The following is a 16587-nucleotide window of genomic DNA, read 5'->3' on the forward strand; positions in this document are numbered from 1 at the left end:
TGAGCGAAGCTGCTGAGACGTCTCACTAAGAGCCATTCAGACACATCACAGACCTCAAAACCTGTAAACTGGAGTTTTATGTAATGTTATGCAAACAAACAAAACACCAAATATCAGAGACAATGTTTCTTTATTACATGTATTCCTCAACAGAGGTATTAAAAACCACTTGGTGACATCAAACTATACTGGTGAATGAATAATCTCATGTCCTGGAAATCAGCGAGGGCACACATCCAACTAAACTGCTCTCATTGGACCTCCAACCAAATTATTTTCACCTTTCACCTCAACTTCTACAAAGAAATGTCGAACTTGGTTAATGGGCATCAAAAATGAGTAAGAGATGGACTTGCAAAACAAAAGCAGGATGAATATTTGACGCATTGACACCCTGGTTTCCGCCTCTTTGAGTACACATAAACATACACAGACATGAGCCAACATCTGTCGGCCCACGATTTCAAAAATATTGTGCAAATGCTTCATACAAACTATGAATATTGGTAACGCAACCCGTCACTCACGCCTCAGCTCATACATGAAACTGCAGCACGTCATCGTTTACAGTACTCGTGTTTCATAAAGCGACTTTTACACGTGACACATTCTGCTGTGGCTCCCAACGTGGACACATTTAAGGCCAAAACCAATTATTAAGACAATATGAGTAACTACTGGTGGGGGACAAATCTATGGTGGCCAACTGTCACACCACCGACAGTGAATACAAAGTCTGTGCTATAGATTATACACTGGTTTTATATAAAGGGTAAAAATCAAAATCATAGCATGCAAAATAAAATATATCAAAAGTAGGAGTGGGCGTTTCAGGCAAAAATACTATTCGATAATTACTGGTAGCTATTGGACCATTCATCAAGATCCACCGTGCACGCACACAAACAATGGTGGCGATTGGTTTTCTTAATGGGAACGTGAACTCGGGCTCAACAAATGCCGTCAGTCCCTCGCCTTTGACAGAGCTGTTGGGAAGCCTGTCTCCAGCTGTCATGTTTGAGATGAGGGCTGCTGTTTGTTCTGCACCTCTACCAGTAAACTTACGTTGGTGACACTGCTAGTCAGAGTGCTGAGCTGGGGAAGGGTCCCTGCCCTCTGCTGGCTGGAGTTTCTCCTGTTTGTACAGTAGCATCTAGCCCATCTCGCAGCACTTTTGCAAATACTGTAACTGCCCTCGTGTGGAAAAGAGCCCGAGTGAATGTGCCACACAAGTTTTACCGGTGCCTGGTAGGAACATGTTGGCGCTGGTGAAACCAAAGGAAAATATTTGAAACATGACAGTTGCAGAAACTATTCGTTTTTTATAATTCAATGACATCGACAAGTCCTTCAGTTTAAAAAAATTAAGTCGATCAAATTGCTTTGGCTCAGTCAACAACCATGATAGAACCACATTTTAAAGTGACTCTGACTCTGGTGTCCTTTGTACTGAGATGGAGTGATGAAGACAGCAGAAATGGCTTGTTATGTAGTGTGTATGTATTCTGCCATGTTTCCACTGTATGACACGGCCGAGTTGAGCCGTGTGTTCGGTGGAAACATGGGATTAGTGTGCTTTTGAGGACAAAAAAGGTCTCGCTATGCTTGAAATGAAGTGCTCAACGGTGTCTTAAACCTGCCTTCCTCTACACCTCTCTGACACCGGACTGGGGGGCTGCAGCCGACAGTCAGACAACAGACAATCACACGTGTTGTACAACGAAGTGCAACAACTTAAAACGCCTTCGAGGAGAGCTCGTCCGGCCGCGTGATCTCCATTTGTGCATTGCATCTCTGACAGCAGTCTTTTAACTCTGCCTTCGCACGCAGCTATTTCAACACATCTGCCTTCAAACGTAGTCATACAACCCATCTTGTTCAAACAAGTTCACGTCAAGCATACCAAGACCTTTAAGGCCCTGTCACACCAGAAAGTGGCATACTGAGAGATTTGGTGACTGAACTATGGTAGCTGATGAGCTAACCGCTAACACATTAGCCAGCTCAACACACATTAGCACCAGTCAGTCACGATTAATCCCCGAGCTTGTCTCTATTTTATCTTTACTGTAACTCCCCACTGACATTTGGTTGTCAGGAATGATTAAGAGTCATCGAAGGAGGAAAATAAGATCTCAGCAAGATTATTCACCAACAGGACACAGCTGACTCAAAACATCTGTAAGGTTGCAACTAATGGCCATTTCCATTATCGACTGAGCTGATGATCACATGATTGCAGATTCCCCATTACTCATTCTGTCTCTAAAATGCCAGAAAATAGTGAAAATGCCTGTTTTTTAGAGCCCAAACTAGCAACAGTTCAAACCCCAAATATACTCGGCTTACTTTCATGGATGACATAGAAAAGGTTCAAATCCTCACAAGTGAGAGGCAGGAACCAGCAGATCTTCAGCATTTTTGCTTAAAAAATAATAATTATCTGATTATCAAAACAGATTTAAATTTATCAACTTATCGTTGCAGCACCTCATAACTGTTGGCAAATCGTCAATTTCTTTGAATTTATCTAGCCTGAATGAATCAACTATTCAGAGATTTCATTGAAATGAACATGAAATTTTTTTTAATTTTTTTTTCTTGCCACAAAATAATTTCTCTGCTGGTGTGACAGGGCCTTTGGGCTGCGCAGAGTTTCAGCTTATGGGAGTTTACAGTGTTCAACAGCTTGTGTTGCTTCCAGATTTGGCTTTCCGTTCCCCTCAGAGGTGGTACAGACTGTGTTGGTAGAAGAAGGTGTGAGGTGTTTCACATCTCGACCTCGTGTGTCCAATCCCGGTGCCCCGCTGAGCCAGCCACTCAGAAAACACAGATCTCCACTGCTCTTCCCTTCGCACCAAGTGCAAATAAACGTCCGTACTTAATGTCCAATGACTAAGACACAATGTAGAAAAAAAAACTCTCAACAAATAAAACAGGAAGTAAGATGTTAAATGCCGTACTGGACGTCCTTTCAGTCAGATTTGTTTCCCTCCTCCTCTTTCTCAGCGGGGGGCGTTTCCTGAGGCGGGTGCTGGGCTGAGTCTTCGCTCTGATTGGTGGCTTCTGTGGTTTGTGGCTCCGGTTTCGTCGAGGGCCCCTCTATCTGCGGCGCTGCAGTTTGTGTACAGTTGATGGGTGCGAGCGCTATGGCAGGCTGTAGGGGACAAAAAGAAGTGTCGATATGAGATGGCTGAATTGTGCCAAGCAGTCAAGAAAATGTAATGATGATAGCAGAAGACAGGACAGCTGGAGAGAAGACAAAACCAAAGAATATACAGTCATTCCTCTGTCCACAGGTGGATCTGAGGCTGAATGGATCCTGCTTTACCATTTCAACCCCATTTAAAGGAGGCTTAATGTTGTCAGAGGTATTCCTGTACACAAAGATTAAAAAGGCCCACATATGTACAAAGAAAGGAGAAACATATCAAAGAAAACGCCACAGGGGGCGCTAAAGCACACACATGCTAACCATCATTATCTAAGAAAACACATGAGCTAATCTACATCAACAGCACCACTAATAATAGCTCCAGTATGACTCTACCACAGGTGTGAATGCAGAGAAATGGAAACAGACTACCGGAAAGGGAAAAACGACCAAAAAAAAGGAAGCTTAAGTAAGATCAGGATGTTTTAATGGTAGAGTGTAGAAGAGCAAGCCCAGAAAGAATACCTGCAGTGACATTCACAGACAGCTGAGCCCTCAGCAGCAGACTAGAGCACACCCACAGTAAAATAAAGGGCAAGGAGCAGCGATGGAGGAAGGAGGGGGACAGTGAAACAGAAAGAGGCAGTTGGAACGGATGGAATTATTTAAAGGGATTACTCAACTTAAAACTCTACGTTACTCGGCATGTTATTTAACTAGATGTTTTTGTGTTTTCTTTTGTTGTTTTTTTTTTTTTTTTGTAAGTCTTTGTGTTCTTCGGCGGTAGGCAGTCATATCAAACTGGTATTCACCACAAATCCACTTCCAGTCCAGAACTGGGGCAATTCCCTGCGCCACAGCGCTACAGCGAGGCTGGTGAGCAGAGTGCAAGGCACCAGGTAGAGCAAGGCCGGCTGACCCATCTGCATCACGGCCAGCGCCACGAAGGTGATCAGCAGGCCGATGCCGTAGGCTGGCGGGAGAGAGACGGGACACGCAGGGTCAACACTTTCAAAGTCCAGCCGTGAAGAGCCAACACTTAACACAAAGCAGGTTTTCGCTCTGAAGGTCCATTAGGACTGGATTTATGGGGATGTGGGTGAATCTTCCTACTGTCTTTCATGAACTCCTGGGTCCTCCTGTGATTTAAATCTCCTCCAGAGCGACATCCTTGTATTTTAAAGTCAATTTCTGGCTTCTTTCCTGCATGAAGAGCTGCTAGTCCTACTTTTTTTTCATCAGCTCAGTGTGAAATTTGACTTGTATGTAAAACAGGAAGTCAAGAATGTTTTTTTGCCAATCTGATGGATGGAAACATGAATACCAACGTGGGCTTAGCTGGAGAACCAATTACAACAGAATAAAGAAAAGCAGTTGAGTAAGACCCTGTAATTTGATGTCTGCTACAGGTCAGCACTGGTCTATTACAGACCACGTCCTGCAATGCTCGATCCCCCGACTCCCCCTGTAACGTTAATCCCGTCCAAATGGGGCTCATCAGAACAGTACAGCAACATGTCACCAGCTACAACCCTCCCAACCGCCCCCCGCCCTGCGTACGTACCGATCGTACAGGCCACAAAGTAGATCCTGGAAGATTGTGTTAGAATGTCAAACCTGTGACAGTACGCCACCAGCAGACCTGACGGAAGAAAGACAACGAGGCATTTCATCACATTCAGACGTCAGACACAATTCATCTTATTGGAGGGAACAGTGACCTTAAATAAGCAGCCATAAACAGTGTGGCTGTTGAGTAGTTCTGTGTTTACACGCTGGCAACAAGGACAGTCTAAATGGGCCGCCTGTGGTTAAATCATTTTCTGGTTGTGACCACACAAAAAAAAAACACATAATGAGCTTTAAGCACTTTCAGCTCCCCGTGGTATGATGTCACAGTTAATCACCTGGTACCAAGATATCGCCGAAGCCCAGGAGGGAGAAGGGCCGGTCACAGAGAGCCAGGGGAGAGGAGTTTAACCGTGGCACTTTGAGCACCATGGGAAGCTGGAGGAAACACAAACGTTAGATGGACCGCTGTTCCTCTGGGCCGAGCGGAGCTGCAGAGTTTGAAAACAAGCTCACCTTTTCATGTGTGGAGGAGTCCGAGGGACCAGCCGCAACCTCCACCATTATACTTTCCCCGCTCTGTGGACAGAAGGCCAGGGGTGACGTAAGCATGACGCACAGTCACAGGGACAGCAGACATACATGTGAAAGCAGTCTTGACGTACGTTTGTTAAGAAGGGTGTAATAAATACGAAGAAGACGTCGTAGACAAAAAGGACTGTCAGTAGTAAGGTGCAAGCCTGCAGAGACAGAAACACATCAGGTGAGTTTACAGCTAACACACTGCATAAGCTCCAAATATTATTCAGCAAAATACAATTAAAACCTTAAAAACACACTCCTACACTTGTTTACTAGAGCGCTGACCGACCTTAAATGTGGGGAGTCTGACTGTTTTCAGCATGTAGAGACAGAAGGCGATCCCCAGAGCGTCCTGTAACACCCACGCCCACCTGGAGGGTACAAAACAAGACTGAGTCAGCCCACGCCAACATCATGATGTGCCTCCAACATGCTCTCACGCACAGGCAGAAAACGCTTTCCCTACAGTCACAAATATGAGTCCTGTTAATAGAAATGGCACATACAGCCTTAATGATTCTCTATATCCATCAGCTTTATTTGAATCAAAGTTCGACTGGCTGTAGGAAACACGTAACCCAACATATCCCGAAACAAAGATTCAAGAAAGACTTGAATGCAGCAGCTGGCTGCTTTTCTTGACACATATTCTCTCTGCACTTACTGGTCTTCGTTGCGAAACACCATCCAGGTGATGCTGACACCGATGCAGAGGGCTGATAGTAGCAGCATGCGGATCTGCGGCCGTTTGTGCAAGTACGGCAAGTTGTTCTCTGGGACCCTGTGGTCAGAAGATGGTCCACAAATCAATAAAATAACCCAAATAAAGACATCTCATGTCAGCAGTGGACAGGGTTTTTTTTTTTCATTCAACATTCACTCACAATAATAATACATCTAAAATTATACAGTAGTTTGTTTAGCCGTGATTGGTCTCGATGCCGACACGCTGCTATCCTGCAGACCCTGACTGGAGAGGTGCCCAGGCCGGGCCAATCAAGAGGATGCAATGTCTTCGTATTCCCGGTCAACTTGGCTGTGATTTGATGTGAGCAGCCCTGCACTCAAACTGCAATTTCTCTTTCCTGTCAGCAGCATGGTCCTTGACCACAAGCCATTCTTATCATATTTATGTTTTTTTCTGGACTATTTAAATATATTTTAGAAGCATATGAACAGTTTTGACTTAAATATCTAGTGATGAGTTCCTTGATGTTGTTTCTATTTTATCTTTACTGTAACTCCCCACTGACATTTGGTTGTCAGGAATGATTAAGAGTCATCCAAGGAGGAAAATGAGATCTCAGTTAGCAAGATTATTCGCCAACAGGACACAGCTGACTCAAAACACCTGTAAGGTTGCAACTAATGGCCATTTCCATTATCGACTGAGCTGATGATCACATGATTGCAGATTCCCCATTACTCATTCTGTCTCTAAAATGCCAGAAAATAGTGAAAATGCCTGTTTTTTAGAGCCCAAACTAGCAACAGTTCAAACCCCAAATATACTCGGCTTACTTTCATGGATGACATAGAAAAGGTTCAAATCCTCACAAGTGAGAGGCAGGAACCAGCTCGGTCAACGAGATTTTTGATGGATTAACAGACCAGGCCTACTGGAATGACCTTCATCCTACCTCCTCCCATTGACTATCTCTTCAGAGTAAGCTCCTCATTTATAATTCACATCATCAAAATGTCTAGAAGAAACAAAGAAGAGCCTGTCCGAGGTTCATCTTTTCGCAGAGTTTACAATCATTTTACACAAAGCCGATCAGGATTATCAAGTGTGTTTTGTTTCCAGCTTGTGTTGAAATGCTGAGGAGGTCAGCCGTTTGTTTTAATGTGAAACTGAGTCGTTTACTAACCTGCCTGGAGTTAGCTTTTCATTGAGCACACACTCACAAGTCCCTTAGTTTAGAAACGCTGAGAGCAGGGACGCTGCTTTAGATGCTTTTGGTTTTGGACAGGCAAGAGCGGGGCAGGCCAGGTAGCTGAGGTGTTTTTTGTGGTTTGCTTTATTTAGAGTCTGGTGGACCTTGTTAAATCTAATCTATTTGAGTGAATAGACACCTGAGGCCCTTGTTCCCCTAAGGCCCTTTTCTTTTGTAGTTCAGCTCCTTTTGTTCTATCTAAGTTTGCTTCCTACCAACCTAACTTTCTGTCATGTCTCCTGTTTTTGCCCAGGAGAGCTGGTCGTAACATAAACAGAGGCTTGTCCAAAATCTGAACTCGGGACAAAGCTTACAAAACTTATGAAACTGTACAAAGATTCAGAAAACAATACAACACGTGTTGACGGTTGACTTCTGGGCAGCTAGAGTTGCAAATCATACTGATGTATCTCACCTGCACTTGCAGAACGGGAGTCTCCTGACAAAAGGCCACAGACAGCTGTGGAGGCCGACAGAGGACGCCACACAGAAGATGGCAATGACCCAAATGGCTAAACAGTGAGGAAACAGCAGGCCAGAGGGAGATTAGTGCATATTATCACATGACATCCACTCATTCAATTGAGGAAATGCACTTTTTGTGCTCTGACAAAGCTAGTCTTTAAATATCTGAATAGTGGCATCGGTTTCACCGCTGTGTGTCCAGTGTTAAGCCTGCTGGGAGACCGTGCAACAGCTTTTCAAAGATGCCAAACGATGGTCTGTCAGCAGCTGCCACTTTTTATCTGTTTGTTGGAGAAATGTGATCTGAGCCATTACGCCCTTTCACATCACAGCCAGCCTTTACGCTCAAGAAGTTCCCAGATTGTGATCTACTGCCTCATAAAGCTGGACACTGAGCAGCTCTGCCAGAGGAAATGAGGATAAAGAGTCTGCTGTATCTCCAGTAGCTTGGAGGAATCTAGAGTTTAGAGTGGAGCTAAATGAAGGGATCATTAACTCATTTTGTTGTCTGAGATTTGCTCAGATGGTCTAGGCATTGAATCAGCAATCTTCTGATTACAAATCCTGCTTCTCAGCTGCTGAAAACCATATTATCCATACACTGTGGGGCAGTATTGACATGTGAGTGATCGTTTTAAATATATCTTGGCATCGGGGGACAATTTCTAAGAAGCAATTCAGCAAAGTTTCCAAAACAACCACTATATTTATCCAGTTTAGAAATGAGAACAAAAGGCAAATGACAGCCTGGTAAGTGGTGTGCTTATATAAAGGCTTTGTTGAAAGGGTTCGTTCTCATGTCTAAGTCAAGGTAAACAAGGAAGCCTGTGAGCTGCAGCTGAAAGCTCAGAAAAAAAGCCAAGTGGAAGTTGAGATTATCTGCCACCCGAGGAAAGCGCCGGCGATCACTGCTCACAGAACGTATACCGAGCAAACGCCTCACTGAACCACGCCAGACCACAATGAATGAGGGAAGAATTCCAGACTGGCTTTGAGACGCATCCCCCACACAGCAACAAACGCTGGGCAGACAGGACTGAAACCATTATTAATCTATTGGTCACATAAAGTGAATCATCTGACGAAGAGCTTTTTTTTCTTCTTCTAAGAAACACATGAATGAGAATCTTTGATTGAGAACAACACATTGAGTGACACATTTTGTTCAGATCAATGGTGTGTGAGTGCCTCTGTCATACCCAGGCGGTCATAGAAAAAGTAGAGTAGCACCAGCATGCTGCAGCACATGACCACGAACACGCAGATCATGATGGGGGTGACGTCGACCGTCTCCTCGTCCTGCTTCTCCGCGCCGTCGTCCCGCTTGTGCTTCATGTAGCGTCTGCGGAAGAAATGTAAATTCAGAGGGGCATGTCGGCCTGGGAGGGCCTGTTTGTGACCTCAACGGCTCTGCTAATGATCAGCAGCGACGTGCACTCATCTGCTTGTGGCGGCTTATTAAGCAAAATCTTAGGCAACAGAGCTAGCCAGCCTTTGGGGTTCTGTCAGTCACTTCTTTTATTAAACAGTGCTGACCGTTGGTGACTAGGGTTGGGCGGTAATCTGTTAATAAGGTATCCCGCAGTATCTAAAAATAGTTTCATTACCGTCATTAAAAAAAAAAAATGCTGCGTGTATAGGTCTATCAAAAATGAAGTCCACTCCGTTCAATGTATCTGGTTGAATTTTTACTTGAGAAAAAGGTGACTGTGCAAAAGTACATGCTAAAAAAAATGAACCCGAGCAGTCGTACAGATGTTTTAACACAGGTATGTCCAGGCGCTCATTTAGGCGCATCTGAGCAGAGTACCGTTATCTCGTCCAAGCACACGGAAAAACTCCTCTGTTGAAAACACTTTTTCAGCCTTTCTGCTTGCTATTGTTCTTAGCTCTCATAAAAGGAAGAAATGCAAGAAATTACAGTGAAATAGCACTACGGGCTGTTCAGCTGAGTCCTCTGTAAGCGCTCTGTTCACTCATGAGACGGAGCGGTGAAACTAACTGCGTAGTTACGCCGGTCAATAGCTCAGCGACCCGCCCACATTCACCATAGAAACACCAATGACGATCCAGAAGAAAGTAACCCCAGAGATAGGTTATTGCACGAAGAGCGCTCCCTCCACTCTAGAAACCCCCTCCTCTTTATGTAAACAACCAGGACCTTCGCGATTGGTCTCAAACTAACACAGAGTCATAGAAGGAGAAATTAGCAGCGTTTTTTTCGAGCTGGAAAATAACTTCTGACCACAAAACAGCAAAGATAAGACATTTAGCAAAGTTTTTTTCTGCTACTCTTTGGCTGCTAGCTTGCCGAGTTTTTGTCGCACAGTGAGGAGGCAGACATCTTTGTGATCATCAGATTCTCTGCTTTCATATGATACCGGGCTTTTGTGGTGTGCGTGAAGTGGTGAGATCAGCAGATGCTGTACCTTTGACGTGCGCTACTTCCGTGTTTTCGTTACACACGCATATAATTTCTTGGGGTATGAATTATGTTTCGTTTGGGTGGCAATGCTTGGTAGAGGCTTTTAGCTGAGTATCTCCTCGTCATTCTGGTATGCTACAAGTTAGGACTGGTGCTTCTTCGCGTCAGCATTGACCGTTTGAACTGAGCGCATATCATGCTGCCCTGCAAAGTGATTTTTAATTAGTCACGGTAATACCGTATACCCCGGGAAAATGCGGGGAAGGTTTGACGGTCTCAAAATTTGGACACGGCCCAACTCTATTGGTGACTTGCCAAAGCAGCCAGGATGATCATCACCATCCGCACTCAATATTTGCCATCATTTCACTGGCTGGCTCGCAGTTGCTTCCTTCCCAAGTTCAAAACACAGAACTCATATTCCAAAATGGTTTCTGCCCGCAGTCCTGTGCGTCAGAGACCCCGTCTGACTGTGCCCTTAGTCACCTTGGCAACTCCGTCAGGAAGGACAGACAGGGATTGGCTTAAACTGAAGTGAGTGAATCACTCATTCGGCCTCAAATAAACAACAGTGCCCTTTGGTGGAGCTGCGGCGGTACAATGCAGGCTGTGCGGATCGGAAAGAAGAGACAAACGCTCGCTCCTCGACGAGGAGAGACTGAGCAGTCAAACACCTTTGACTTCTTTGCCAAGAAAAGGATGACTCATTTTCCCCGGAGATAACTCCCCTGACAAATGAGCTTTGATTTAAATTTAGCCGTCAGGACTGGAAGCATGGCGTGCAGCGCACAGGAAGAAGGAAAGTCTGAATACTGTGATAATGTTGTGTAGTGGCAAAGTCGGGTAAACTGTTCACTGCAAGCTGTATCATCACTGACAACAAATGACCATTTTTGTCCCTGAAAAGACTTTATCTGTACATAAATTAAGCTACTTCTGTTCTACTTTCCATGCACTTCTTGTCAGTTCAGATTTAAAAACATTAATTTTAATAGGGGCATCGTCTGTTCTGAAAACAAAAGACTTTAATGAATTTACCCTCCAGCACATCACTGCCTGTAATGAGGTATTTCTGTAACACTCAACCCAACTAAGCATTCAAAACTGTGGAGAAACAGCCCACATCAAACATCCCTTTCCAGCTCTATCCCGCCATCGTGCCCACTTACTTCTTGCTGTCTCTGCTGCCGGCCCAGTAACCTCCAATGGCGACTGTTCCTACCGCCATCAAAAAGATGATCACCATGTTGTAGTCCAACACCGGCTCATTGGGTGCGTACATGGCAACCAGTCTTCCTTTGCCAAAGGTCTGCAAGGGTTAGAAACAGCATTAAGTCAGATGAAGGCGTAGGAGTCTGAGAAATGTCCAATAATGCTGAGCGACCAGGAAGAGAAAAACTGACCCTACAGGCAGACAGAGGTGTGTTCGTCTGCTGTGTCAGTGCTCACCTTGCTGATGTCCAGCATGTCAGAGTAGCTGAGCAGTGCGACAGGAATATCAATCTCCTCATACTGAGTCTTGTTTCCCGCTGGTGGTGTCTGTAGTGGAAATAAAAGTGACAAAATCAATTTCATCTTGATGCTCTGTGACTACGAGCAACAGCCTTAAGATGTTTACAGCTCCAAGCAGGGTTACCAGTCTGTCCTTGCTGACAATGAGGATGCCCTTGGCGCCGTTAATCTGGGCCAGTCGGACTTTTTCATAGAAAGTGCAGTTGCCTCTCATCACCATGGGAATGCGATTTGGGAAGCCTCCCTCTGGGACCTCAGAGGGCGAGCACAGTACTGACGTTGTCAGGTCGTAGATCTGAAGACGTGACTTCAAGACAAACGGTTTGCAATATTAACGAGAGCTGGAGGGAATCCTGTTATGGTTCAACGCTTAAAGTTACAATCTGGAAGATTTTCATTTAAATAAATGACATTATTGCAGAATTTCCTACTGCTGCAGCTTCATATTAAAAGCATCTAACGGGCAAAAACACAATCAGTGGAAATAAGCTGGGTCACGCCTGTCACTACTACAGTCAATACAGATGCAGTCTGTTCCTTGATAATGGATGTATGAGTCTGTTTCTGCATTCTAAAAAGCTTTGTGTTGAAGACTTACACAAGGCTCCTTTTTTTTCTAATGATACAATTATATCCAAAAAATGAAAGCCTATTTATTGGCTCGTGACCTAGAAACTGTAATCTGTGCATTGATTTCCTGCAGAGTGGATAACTGCAGCTCATCACATTCTGATATCAGTCACAAAGATCTCGGACATTTGCCGCTGGAACAGAAAGAAGCTGCCTGAGTCCTAACAGGCACTAAGAGCGCTGATCAGATTTCAGCATCCTGTACGAGGCCTCCTGAAAAACATTTTATTGATCAGATAAGTGCCCACTGTAGTTTATCCCCTGTTCTGTGCGGCTGTGAAGCATTTTCGAAAGAAAGTGTCATTATTGTGAGATAATACACTGACTTGGCTACACCTCGTTGCTCACTCGTGACTTACTGCCTTATTGAGGTCCTGAGGTAGACGTGCCCACTGGGAGTTGAAGAAGATGCAGTAATCCTTCCCTTTGCTCTTGCCCTTGTCACTGAAATGGGCCATGCCGTACTCTCCCACCACCTGTCAACATGACAACAGCGTCTGTATCACTCCACGTGTCAGTGAAACGCTTCTTTTGGACTTTTTGGATCATAGACTTGGACATTATTTCCAGCTGCACATTAACTGCTGTTGCTGTTTCACTTGAAGTAGTTTAACAAGATAAAATAAAAAAGTATTAATGAAAAAGTGGACTAGCATCATGGACTTTTTGGGGATGAAGACAATGCTGACATTTGGGATTAAATAAATTCGGGCAGAGAAAATGGGTTGTTGTTGTTCAACCCTGAGCTGCACAGGTAGCAGTGCCACACATCCGAATTCATCTCTAGCAACATGAGCCTGAGGATATTATACAATCATTGTTAGCATTGATCCCTTATGTTGATTTATCAATGTAGTATCAAATATATGTACTAAAGGCAGAATTTTGCAACTCAAAATGAAATGTACATTTGTGAACACACTGCTAACCCAGGTGCAACAGAGTAGAAGACTAATGATGCTTCCAGATGAAGAAAACACTTCTTTGTTTATTTCTTCATATTGACTGAATATTAGTATATACATTGGAATTTGAAGTGCTCTTAAATTGAGGTGGACAAAATATTATGAACACCTTTCAGTATATGTAGTTCAACAACATAGTACAGCCTCCGAGGTTACAATCAGGTTGAATCAACACCTCTATAAACATTTTCAAGTCAAACAGAACATTTGAATGAGGAAGGAGCTGTTGCAGGGTTGTTCTAACTTTATTATACGGATTGGTTTTAGTTCGGTGGACATAATAAACTGGCAAGATAATGGACGATGGCCTACGTTAGCACTATTCAAGCCTTCAGTAATTGTGATCTCAAAGTTTCTATTTGTAACACCGGTCTTTTTCTACTGTTACATACACCAAAGAGGAAGGTTATGGTTTGACTCAACGGGTCAACGGTTGGTCGGTTTCAATAATTCACAGCTTGACATTACGATCGGCCGAGAAATATTTTACCAATAAGTCGCCAATTTCAGATGCGTTACTAAAATTTTTACGTTGGAACTAGCGTGATGTGAGTTAGCTAACATTTACCGACCCGATATCTACCAGTCGCTACGAAGATTAAGTCTGTCATGAACCTTGAAGTGGTTTCAGTGTCGTGGTGAATCAGCAATAATCCTGCTTTGTGAATGTTAACTCGCCACATCAAAAAGATGAGTGATGTGTGGGTGTCCAGGGCCCACGGTGATCTCCGCAAGCTAACAGTCATAGCATCCAAGCTAATAATCCCAGAACACACGGTTAGATAAAAACTGTTTGTCAGCCACGTGCCGCAATACGAAGTAAACGCACAAATACGCAGTTCTGGAAGAAATACACTCGGTCTCTCTCACCTTCTGGATGAGAAAAGCGGCCCAAATCAGTGTTTCAGGGACCCTCATGATGCCTAGCTTGTTGTTGTTTCCCCCATCTACCAACCAACCGCTCGGCTCGAGCCCCTCGCACGAGCCCCCCACCAGCTGTTCTAGCAAGTCACGCCCACATTGCTGTGTGGGATTTGTAATTGGCTGTGACCGTCACGAGCCAGCAAACACGCCCCTGATTGATTTAAATGTATGTCAGTCAAAATAAAAAAAAAAGTCTGGATGTTAATCTACATTCACGTTACAGCAGAGGTTTACGAACCATTTTAGTCTGCTTTACCAGGGTTTGACATGGTAGCTCAAAATAATACAGACGTGGTTGAGCTTTAAAAGAGTAAGTAAGCAGTAAGTAAGTAAACTTGTGTATGTATATGTAATTTCTGACCAACATCGCTTTCAAAACACCAATCTACCTAATAATAATTCATTTAATATTTTAGAAATAATATATGTCATACAAGTAGCCGTTGACGACTTGAGCGAGTAATACAATTTCGGGGAATATTCAAAACATAATATATGACGTAATGACGTTTTCATTTATGTATTTATATGTGTGTTGCTTTGTTATTTGATTTAATGTATTTATTTGATTATTTATTGTTGCTATTCATCGAGAGTTTTGTTTTTGTTTTTGTTTTTTGTTTTTTTTAACGCTGAAAGGAGTTTGGTATATGTTACATGCAATAGATCCTGTCAAAGCTCTTACAGCTCCACATCTGTGCTGCACATTACAGACACAGAGGTCTTGTGGACCCGGAACACATGACTTGACTCTTGAAGACAGACGTGATCTAACACGGCTGGTGAGGCGGTAGCTATGCTTTCCATCCATAACCCTGTATTTTCACTATAATTACAGTTTACTGACAGTCTCCAGAATAACTGCTTCTCAGCATCTTCTCATATGCTCATTATACATTTTCAAGGTTGTGTTTCATGTTATATTAACGGTTACTAAGTGACTCGGGCTTCTTGCAAAATTTGTATTTCTCGTTGATTTCGGTCTAAATGAAATTAATGTGTAATGAAAATGGTCAACCAAAGATAAGAGAAGCGTTACTGTGTGTTACTATTCATCCATTCATGCTGGGGTCATTTGGCATCATAACCACACTTATTGTACAAGTCAAAATAGTAAAATTGGTGAAGATTTATAAGCTTATTGATATTATTATTATTACCTATTTATTTAGTGTCCACTTCACGTAATGGTACCGAGTGTTATTTGAATGACCTCAGTCCCTCTTTGGTCTTTGCATGCTCGATCTTGTTATCATTGACGTACTGCAGCGGGTTGATTCACTCAGCATGATGTCATTCCATATGTTCTTCCTTCTGCCGGTTATTTACCTGCATCAAGCGACACAACACCGGAACTTAAGCGAAGACCACCTCCAGAATAAAAAGAGAGATTTTTAGTGTGCTCGTTAACAGCCTGCCCAACTTTGCAGTTGTCCTCTGGTTGTAAAAAGCATTGCACTGGAAGAAAACCAGTGAAGATCTGGTTTCTATATCACAAGTATTTTCTGTCCTTGTCTTGAGTGTAAATATTTATGTGGTCCGAAAATAAAAAAAAGGCTTAGATGCAAGTTTTATTTGTGGCATATACATATAAAAAAGTATTCTTTCAATTAACTGTGAACATTGTTTTTTGTTTCCTAAGTTGAAATTGCAAATAAACTTCAGCAGTATACCTAGCACTTCTCAACACATTTCAGGGCCATATCCAGGATTAACACATTTCAGGGCCATATCCAGGATTAACACATTTCAGGGCCATATCCAGGATTTAGAAGTCAAGAGTCCATTCCCCTGTGCAGCTTTTGAATGACAACCAAGTAGTCACCACTCTTGGTGATGTCTTAGAGAAGCAGAGGGACAAGAAGCAGATGGACAATTCCCTTTATTTGTCACACATTTTTACAGCCACGCTGAACACGCCATGCAAATTGGTGAGCGGTGGGCTGCCATCCCACCAGGGACCCAGTTTCCTTCGTCACCATTGGTCAGTTGTTGTTGTTTTTTTTAGGAGGAAACCCCAGATGAAAACGGGGAGAACATGCAAGCTCCACACAGAAAAGCCCCTTTCCTAGAGCAGCAGGCACCGAGGGCATTCTGGAGGACACGCGCCCTTCGCCCACAGCGAGATTCGAACCCAGGACCCTTTATCTGCGAGGCGACAGTGTTACCACTTGTTCCACCAAAAGACACTGCGTTGGCCGGGAATCGAACCCGGGTCAACTGCTTGGAAGGCAGCTATGCTAACCACTATACCACCAACGCCACAACACTAAGTGAACACTAGCACACATACAATCGCTTGGCCCCCATTATTCGTCATTAGCAGTTACAAATGCAATACAAGTAACGTTTTAGTATTATTAGAACACATCCAAAGAAGTAGCACTATTGGCCGACTGCTTAAGTGACCACGCGATTGGCCAG

General features: G+C 43.6%; 1 protein-coding gene and 1 non-coding gene across 3 annotated transcripts; both read right to left on the reverse strand.

The window, feature by feature from the left end:
- Positions 1-113: 113 nt before the first annotated feature.
- sppl2 (signal peptide peptidase-like 2) lies at positions 114-14244 on the reverse strand. Of its 2 annotated transcripts, XM_070973903.1 has the most exons (16): positions 14110-14244; positions 12634-12750; positions 11769-11951; positions 11582-11671; positions 11302-11441; positions 8907-9049; positions 7658-7754; positions 5970-6086; positions 5595-5676; positions 5389-5463; positions 5240-5302; positions 5062-5161; positions 4719-4796; positions 3967-4127; positions 3680-3720; positions 2604-3157 (listed from the first exon to the last, which is right to left on the reverse strand). In XM_070973903.1, the coding sequence occupies exons 1-16, from the start codon at positions 14155-14157 to the stop codon at positions 3148-3150; spliced, it is 1545 nt and encodes a 514-aa protein (XP_070830004.1). In that variant the 5' UTR covers positions 14158-14244; the 3' UTR covers positions 2604-3147. The 2 variants fall into 2 exon arrangements, with proteins under 2 accessions (XP_070830003.1, XP_070830004.1); XM_070973902.1 differs by lacking the exon at positions 3680-3720 and having other exon boundaries at positions 114-3157; positions 14110-14236.
- Positions 14245-16353: 2109 nt separating this feature from the next.
- Positions 16354-16425, reverse strand: trnag-ucc (transfer RNA glycine (anticodon UCC)). Its single transcript has one exon. It is a non-coding gene; the product is annotated as a tRNA-Gly (tRNA).
- Positions 16426-16587: the final 162 nt, after the last annotated feature.

The sequence above is a fragment of the Chaetodon trifascialis genome, chromosome 11 (assembly GCF_039877785.1).
Source record: "Chaetodon trifascialis isolate fChaTrf1 chromosome 11, fChaTrf1.hap1, whole genome shotgun sequence".
Taxonomy (NCBI): Eukaryota; Metazoa; Chordata; class Actinopteri; order Chaetodontiformes; family Chaetodontidae; genus Chaetodon; species Chaetodon trifascialis.

What these genes read in the sequence shown, in the direction of transcription:
- sppl2 (XM_070973902.1), bottom strand. Translation starts at nt 14,157, where the DNA reads ATGAGGGTCCCTGAAACACTGATTTGGGCCGCTTTTCTCATCCAGAAG. An exon ending in ACATGCTGGACATCAGCAAG is followed by an intron (nt 11,442 to 11,581) that starts GTGAGCACTGAC and finishes TAACCCTTGCAG; the next exon opens with ACCTTTGGCAAAGGAAGACT. An exon ending in TCAGACTCCCCACATTTAAG is followed by an intron (nt 5,464 to 5,594) that starts GTCGGTCAGCGC and finishes CTGTCTCTGCAG; the next exon opens with GCTTGCACCTTACTACTGAC.